General features: G+C 43.2%; 1 protein-coding gene across 1 annotated transcript; it reads right to left on the reverse strand.

Annotated features, from left to right (window-relative positions):
- Nucleotides 1-4,477: 4,477 nt before the first annotated feature.
- On the reverse strand, nucleotides 4,478-5,854 carry LOC103057740 (D(1) dopamine receptor-like). Its single transcript, XM_007426014.2, has one exon. It carries the CDS (start codon nucleotides 5,852-5,854, stop codon nucleotides 4,478-4,480), a length of 1,377 nt encoding a protein of 458 aa, XP_007426076.2.
- Between the last annotated feature and the right edge of the window lie 2,566 nt (nucleotides 5,855-8,420).

Raw genomic sequence — 8,420 nt, forward strand, 5'->3', positions numbered from 1 at the left:
TTTGCTTCAAAGGTGTTCTGGAATTGATTAATCGAAATTCATGGAAACCCACTCTGTCTATGGGAAGGAAGATCTTATTTATTTATTTATTTATGTATCATACGTATTTATTTATTTATCAATCATATTTATATAGCCACCCATCTCACACAAGGTGATCTTGATTTCCTTTCCAAATATCAGGAAGCTTAGATGAGGTATGTCATTCATGCATAGCTTAAAGCCCAGATCCTGACCTTTCTGGAGCTTTTGAAGCAACCCCTGATTATGCGCTGAAATTCAGTTGCATGTTTTAAAAGGATGTTTTATGGTATGCGAGAGTGTATCATGACTACCCCTCTGATCAGAAGAACCACTAATAAAGACTGGGTATTTTTCAGTCACACTCTCCCTGCTCTCATAGTTGAAAATGAATAAATAAAAATTAGAAATGAGGCAACCAGCCACAGAAAGTTTATCCAACCCTAGTAAGAGAGAAAAGCAAGGAACGAGGTCTCCTTTACACAATGTTGGCTTTCCTACACATTCATCCTGACTCCGTTAAGGTTAATAGAGCTTGTGTTCTTCACCTAACAGTATATCTTTTCTCCTAGCTAAAGACTATGTAAACAGCCCTCCCCAACCCAGTGTCCTCCAAATAATTAGTTTACTGATTCATTCTTTTTTTTTTCTTTCCTGCAGCAATCAAGGGGTATGACAAGATCGCAATATTATTTGGTCCTATTAGGTATCAGATGCTCTCCCAGATCATCCAGAGGCCAGCAGCTGGGGAAGGCTACTTTCAAAAAACCATCTCAAAAATACTCTATAGATGGAAGCTCCCACCTGGTTTGGTGTTGGTGTGTAAAGGATATGAAAATGATCTTTAGCCTACCATTTTAGAACTGCAGCTAACTTCAGTAAAAACAGCTGGGGGAAAAAAGTACAGCCGACAATTGTAACTTTCTGTTAGAAAGCATATCTCTAGTTCTTACAGACCCTGTGGAAATGATCATCTGGTAGGGTTCAGACCTTGGGCTAACCTACTAAACCATGATTTTTGACAATGATGATTTATTAGATTAAGAGGCTGTCCGACTCCAGAATGAGTCAGGGTGGTCTATACTTAAAAAATAGAAAATATTAAAAAGAAAATCTTATGGTTCCAGACAAACCACATTCCAGGTACCATAAAACACAAGTGACAGGGGCTCCTCAAACACCCTACCCCAAGGCCTGGGAGAACAGCCAAGTTTTTAAAGACTTCTGGAACATTGTCCAGGTGGAAGCCAACCACATCTGTTAAATAACTCCCTACAAATGAGTCCGCGTGACACAACAAGCCCAAAGCAAAGCAGCTACATGATGGCTTTGCATGATGTGTAATTCCAGCCCCTATTAAGGTTGAAAGTCTAAGGACCCAGGGAGAGTTGCAGCCATAAGCAATTGATAGAAATATCCAAGTTTTTAAAAATCAGTCTTTTAAAATAGCCATTTAATATTAATATTTGTAGTATTTTTATTCAGTAGGTGCTTATATCTAAGCGCAGTCGTCAACTTCAATTAAACTGTTGTTTAAAGTGTGAAATGTTAGCCAGAAAATGTGGGGTGGGGTGGGGTGGGGAGACAGTATATTTGCAAGTACTCTTATACAGCTGGATGCTACTCTGAAACTTGACTCAGCTTGGAACTGAAAACTGGCAAGTTAAACCAGCTCACTGATCTACGAGGCACCATCTACACCAGCTTTCCCCAGCCTGGTGTTTTCCCTATATGTTAGACTAAAACTCTAATACAGTGTTGTCCAAACTTGGCCACTTTAAGATGAGTGGACTTCAACTCCTAGAATTCCCCAGCCAGCCATGCTGGCTGGGGAATTCTGGGAGTTGAAGTCCACTCATCTTAAAGTGGCCAAGTTTGGACAACCCTGCTCTAATAAGTCTTAGCTTGCATGAGGATTATGGGAGCTGTTATTCAAGCCCCCTGGAAGATTCCAAGTTGGGGAAATGGGTCTGCACTGATCAGCAGCCATTTTCTGAGATTCCTCAGAACCCGAACCCTAACCCTAGCCCTGATTCTTGGAAATAAGAATCTAAACAGTGTCAATGAGAAATAAGACAGCAATCTAAGAATGCTGGGGGCATGCAAAAAGTTAACTCAGAATGACCTCCCAACCCTCTCCTTTTCAAAACAAGTAACCACAATAATAATCCCCAGCAACGTAGGAAGAGCGATCGTACTCCATTGTCACGAAATGTTTAATTTTATTTATTTATACATTCGAGTTTATTCTCTGCCCATCTCCCCCCAATGGGGAACTCTGGGCGGCTCATAAAGTACATATAGAATCCTAACAGTGAGAAATCTTACAATTAGTGCTATTACGCTATGTCACCAGGAGGAATCGCTAGGGGGTCATCCGGGCTTTTTTTCCTCCTCTGTAGATCTTTCTCACCGCTCGCATCCATCGTCGCTCATGCCAGCTGCCTTCGGAGTTCGGCCAGCACCGCTATTTTGCTCCCCCGCGCAGCCCCGCCGGTTCCTCCCATCTAAACGGGAGTCCGCATTTATCTACTCGCAGATGGAATAGCTTTCGAACTGCTGGGGGGGCAGGAGCTAGGACAAGGGACAGGAGCTCACCCCGTCCTGCGGAGCCGGGCTCGAACCGCTGGAGTACCGACCATTTCTGACCGGCAAACTCCAGTGTCCTTGTGCCCTTGTGCCACCGCGTCCCTACAAAAAACTGCCCTACAAGGAGGTCACCGTTTTGCTATCTTTTCTCAGAATGCCTGACAATGACTTTCAAATTGTTCATAATCGAGGGGGCTACGGCTGCTGTTTTCAGTGACACATCTTTGCGGACTATGTTTCTGGGCTCTCAGTCATCCAGGTGGAATTGTCTGGAGGTTGAGTCATGGCGACTGGACTTATTTTCTTTCTGGTAGAGATGTTTTGCAAGGAGTGACACATCTGTAGAAATAGAAAAGAAGTCCAGTTGCCATGACTCACCCTCCAGATCTTCCTGGAGATCCCACACCCACCTGTACATACTTTCCAATATAAAGAAGGACCACATTCCCTTGTGATGTCTTCCCAACATCAGACATTCACATATTCTGCTTTTCACCATCTTATCATTTACAAGTGCAAGAATGCTTTTGAAAATCAGAAGATCAGATATTAACTTGCACCAAGCAGTCTTCCAAAACTCGCTGGAACAAGAAACAGCTTAGGATTATTGTTCTCCTATTTTTGGAAAAGCAAAGTCCATCTACTGTTTCTATCCTCAGGTGAGTCTCACAGATCCCTCAGCAAGTGGGAGGTAGAAATCAACTAAGACAAATAATTGTATTAGCAAACCTGGAGAGAACTCGAAGTGCTGTTCTAGGTAGTTGCTTATCTAGAAGATAGCACCAAGCTGATCTTGAAAAGCTAAGAAGGTCCAATCTGTTAGTACCTGAATGCAAGGCCTCAAGGAAATACCACAGCTGTAAGCTAAACTGGGAAGATGGAAAAGCATCTTGGAAAAGGAAAATGACAAACCATTTCCATATCGCTGCTGGGTCAAAGGAGACTATGTTTTACTAGGAAAAGAGAGATCAGATCAATTGATTTGCTGGTGAAAAGGCAAATACCTTCAAAGAACAGAGTTCCATATACAATCTCCTTTCTTCAGTGTAGGATTTCACTATTGAACAACTGAATTTGTTATTTTTCCAGACCACATAAGAAGCCAGGATAGTTGGGTCAGTCAAGAGGAAAAGAAAAAACACACACACACCCCATCCATATTAAGGCAATACTTGATTACAACAACTAGATGCCTGCAAACCACTTTCAATTATGTAAGCTAGGGCACATCGAGGTTTATACAGTAGCAACACAATTTTCCTCTCCCCCTCAACACCCAATATACAACCTTTTTTCAGAGTTTAATATGATGAAGAAAGCTTGCAAGCAATTTTTAAACTTTGAATTAGCTTAATAAAATACTGGATTTTGAATGTTATTTTCTAATGGCCAACATTTCTATTTTTGCTTTTTTAAAATGTGATATGGACTGGATTTCATATTAAGTCATGCAGATAACAGTGGCACTGTATTTACAACCATCCATTAGAGAGAGGAAAGATCACATATTGCATTCTTCTCCTTGGTTACATCCAATGATTGAAGATCGTCAGCTGCATAATTACTAAAAACACTGTGTAAAGTCTTGGGGCACTTTAAAAGCTAACAATTTATTCTGTCATAAATGTTTGTGGATAATAATTCATCAGATGCCTGATGTAGTCCTGTGGTCTGTGAAACCTTATGTTATAAGAGCTTTTAAGATGCCACAAGAAACTCTGTTGGCTTTACTACAATAGACGAACACAGTTATTCCTCCAGAAATACTTTCTAATGAGATATACAAGTATTTGTTTTCAATGAGATAGATATATGAAATGATCTAATAAGGCCCAACCCCTTTTCCTTCACATGCATCCACCAAGTTTCACCTAACCCATGGAAAAAGTTCATGTTCACTGTTCCCCTCTGCATGATCATTCTTGGTTCTCTCTTCATCCATTACATTGGAGGCAAAGGGAGTGATCTTCTCCAGCGACAGATCTGTCTCATACTCCACATGAATAATGGCTGACAAAACAGTTGCACTGTTATCATGAGATGATTGGGAGACCTTGTCAAACACGAGATCATCACCCTCCCCTTGAAGAGTTATAGCATGAGGGAGAAGGTGTGGGTAACTTAAGGTCCCAAGGTCTTTCTGGCAGGTGGTGTCATGATGGTATGAAACCAGCTCATTGCTGAAGTTTACTGTCTCCACAGCATTGCTGGGACACAAGCGACCACAGCCCAAGATGGCTGCAAAAGCCCTCCGGAAGTCAGCATTGAAGGCATAGATGATTGGATTGAGAGACGAGTTTGCCCAGCCAAACCAGACGAAGATGTTGAAAACTGTATCACTGACGCAGGGCAACTTCCCCAGCTTATGCAGGTTGGGATCACAGAACGGCACAATGCAGTTGAGCACAAAGAAAGGAAGCCAGCAGAAGACAAAAACTCCCATTATGATAGAAAGGGTCTTCAGGACCTTGGTTTCCTTTCTAAAGGAGTTCCTCAAGGAGACCTCATGAGAACACTCACTGCTTTGGCAACTCTGGGCATGTTCCACAGCCCTCTCTAGAGAAGAGATCCTTCGTATCTGTCTCTGAGCAATGCGGAAAATCCGGGTGTAGGTCACTATCATGATGGCAACAGGAATATAGAAACTGATGAATGATGAGGAGATCGCATAGGTTCTGTTGAGGCTGGAGTCGCAATTTCCTTCTGGGATCCAAGTGATGTTGGAGCCTGATTCCTCAGCAGGAAGGAGCTTCCTGGCTTTGTGCCATCTCAGATGGACAGGTATGAATGAGATCAGAACGGAGAGCATCCAAGCCACCCCAATCATGACAAAAGCTACCCGTTGGGTCATCTTCTGTTCATAGCGGAAGGGGCTGGAAATGGCCCAGTAACGGTCCATGCTAATGATGCACAAGTTGAGGATTGATGCTGTGGAACACATGATATCAAAAGCCACCCAAATGTCACAGAAACCACCAAAAGGCCAGAAACCAGCCACTTCAGCAACTGCTTTCCATGGCATCACCAGCACAGCTACCAAGAGATCGGATACAGCCAAGGAGATGACAAAGAAGTTGGTGACCTTGGACCGTAGATGCCTAAATTTGATCACTGCCATGCACACAAGTGTGTTGCCCAGTAAGGTGAAGAGGATGAGAAGCACTAACAAAGCAGCCATAACCACACGCAAGGAAACTTCTGTATTCTCCACTCGGCTTTTCTTAACAAATGTCTCATTAGTCATGTCCGATGCGCCATCTCCTCCTCCTGACAAGTCAAGTTTGTCCATGTCTACCTGTGATCCTTCTGTGCCCATGATGCAGTCTGTGCCATCCACTACATCTTTGCTACTCCAATCGCCACCATGAAGCCCAGCTTCTCCACTTGCATTTCAAAAACAATCACCCCACACTCCCAAAGTGTCCAGGCTTGCAGGAATAGCTTGAGCTGAAAGAAGCAATGTTCAACATTTCACTCCTTTTCAAGACTCCAACAAGCAGCCTGACATTTCCTCCTCCACCACCCTTTGCTTCCCAAGACTGCCACTCGCAGCCAGCCAGTTCTCACCTTCTATACTTTTTGCTGAGAGGATTCTTAGGGCAAGCTCTCCTTCACTCTCTGTTTTCCCCCTTCCCCACAAAGCTCATCAGTTTTGTCTCTGGCTGGCAAGAGTTTAGCAAGATCTCAGTCCATCTTCTGCTGGTTAGGATGGGATAGGGTAGAGTAAGACAGGGAGAGAAAGAGAGAAACCTGGGTTTTCTCCTGTTTTGCTGCCGCTGCTGCTAGAAGCTCTTTCTGCATTTGAGTTCAACTGCTGTTGCTGTATTCCTGCTGGTGCCAACGTGCCAAGATCTCTGCTCAGGTGAGGGTCCTTTCTTACCGCTTTGCATTTCTTTGTTCAAGATTATCAGGGACCTGAGATGAGGTGTCTTCAGCAGAACCCAAGGACTCTCCAAAAAAAAAACAAAAAACCGAGCAAGCAATGGAAGACCAAGCCATTAGAGGAACCACAAGGGTTCAGAGTCTTTGATTCGATATTAAGACAGCAGGATGGAAACTCTAATTCAGTAATGACCCTCTCTTTGAAGCGGGAGAAAATCTGCAGAATGTGGGAGTCAGAAACTGCAGGGGTAAGGAAGGGCTTTTACCTAAACGATTGTCTTTGTTATGCTATGGGGGGAAATATGCAGAATTCAATCATCTCTCTCCTCCCCCCCCCCCTTCCCTGCAATCTGAGCACTAAATTATTCTGAAAGGCTCCTCTCAATTACTTCCACTAGAAATATTCATTTTAGTTGAATGAGGAATTCTTTGTTTTTACAGTAATGGGGAATGTATATTTTTGTTACTGTTACTAGGAACTATAAAAAGTACCGAGTCCAACAGCCTGCCAATGGAGGAAATCAGTTGTTACAACGCTTCTAATAGGTGACTAAAAATCTTAAAAATCTTCTTCGCCTTTCAATCCAGCCTGTTTCACTCTCGAGTAGCTTTATTTTAACATCTAATTAAGGCACCTTTTTCTTTTAAGGCAGACCCAGTGGTTCGGGTCTTATGCTCTATAGCCACAGAACCAAATTGGTTTATCGACTATTAGAGTCCCAACTTTTGAACCTGTATGGGAAACTGGCATGCAGTATGCTGTAAAAGAAAACATCTGTTTGTAGCATCATATTTAGTTACAGCAATTCCTTCAGGCTCCACACACATCCCACTGGGATTCATTCAGTGGAACCAGTTACTTTTTTATTAATAGCTGTTTGGTGTCTGGTCATGACCATGGAAGCCATTCTGTGAGTAAGCAAACCTATTACAGCCATTTTGTGAGTGTGCCCAGCCCCCACTCTCAAAGTTCCAGATGTGCCCCTGGCCCAGAACAGTTCCTCACACCTACCATAGTAGCACATTCCCCACATTCCCCTTATATTGTCTTCCATGTTGCTATAAAGAGATCAGAGAAAGAGTTAGGCCAATGCACGTACCTCCTTCTCTACCCCCTTCAGACGTTATTTTTCTCACCCAATTGCCTGAAGAGGGTTTACCACATACAAGTGGGACCTCTTAACACAGTGGTATGGGGTGTCCAGTGGATTAGTCATGCCCCTGCCTCCAAAACATTCCATTCCTGTCCCGTTCCTAACAGCCAGCCAGCGCTCCTGTTCTCATTTTGCTTTGGTGGAGTTTCACATCTTCTTCACCCCCAGTTTTTGAACTTCTAAAAGCCTCCTTGTTCTGTTGAGGCAGTTGACTCCACACCCTGGGCATGGGGGTTTGCCCTGTTGACCATGTAAGCACTGACAATCGTGCCTAAACTTCAGAATAAAGAAAAGGGGGTCTGAAACAACCATCCCCAAATGACCCCATGGCCAGGTTCCCACCACACATGAAACCCTGGATGCAGGAAAACAAGCTACCGTTCCAGTATGGACATCATGTGCTTTGCCAAACCACTGAACCCACTTATGGCTTGATGTGATAATCGAGCATGAAATAGCATCTCAAATTCTACCAAAAGCACAGTGCTTTTCACTGGAAGACATTCACCCAACTGGCTGCCCCATCGACTAAGTAAAGAAATCAAATGATCAACATACGTGAGAACTAGTTCTAAAATCTTGTGGCAGTTGCTGTTTCATTTTAGAAGCGGAGGACGTTTTAAGTCTTCAAAGTCTTAAAGACTTACAGCCTGCTGACACCTGCACATTAAACATCAGCCATACATGGAGCTGTTCTGTGGTCACCCAACAGCTTGTTTTTAAACGAAGCATAGGGGAAGAAAGACAATCAGTGGGGGAAAGATATAGGAAGCT

Source organism: Python bivittatus, unplaced genomic scaffold (genome assembly GCF_059951505.1).
Source record: "Python bivittatus isolate LINGU-HERP-01145 unplaced genomic scaffold, Pbiv_v1 ctg000680_np1212, whole genome shotgun sequence".
In the NCBI taxonomy this organism is placed as follows: domain Eukaryota; kingdom Metazoa; phylum Chordata; class Lepidosauria; order Squamata; family Pythonidae; genus Python; species Python bivittatus.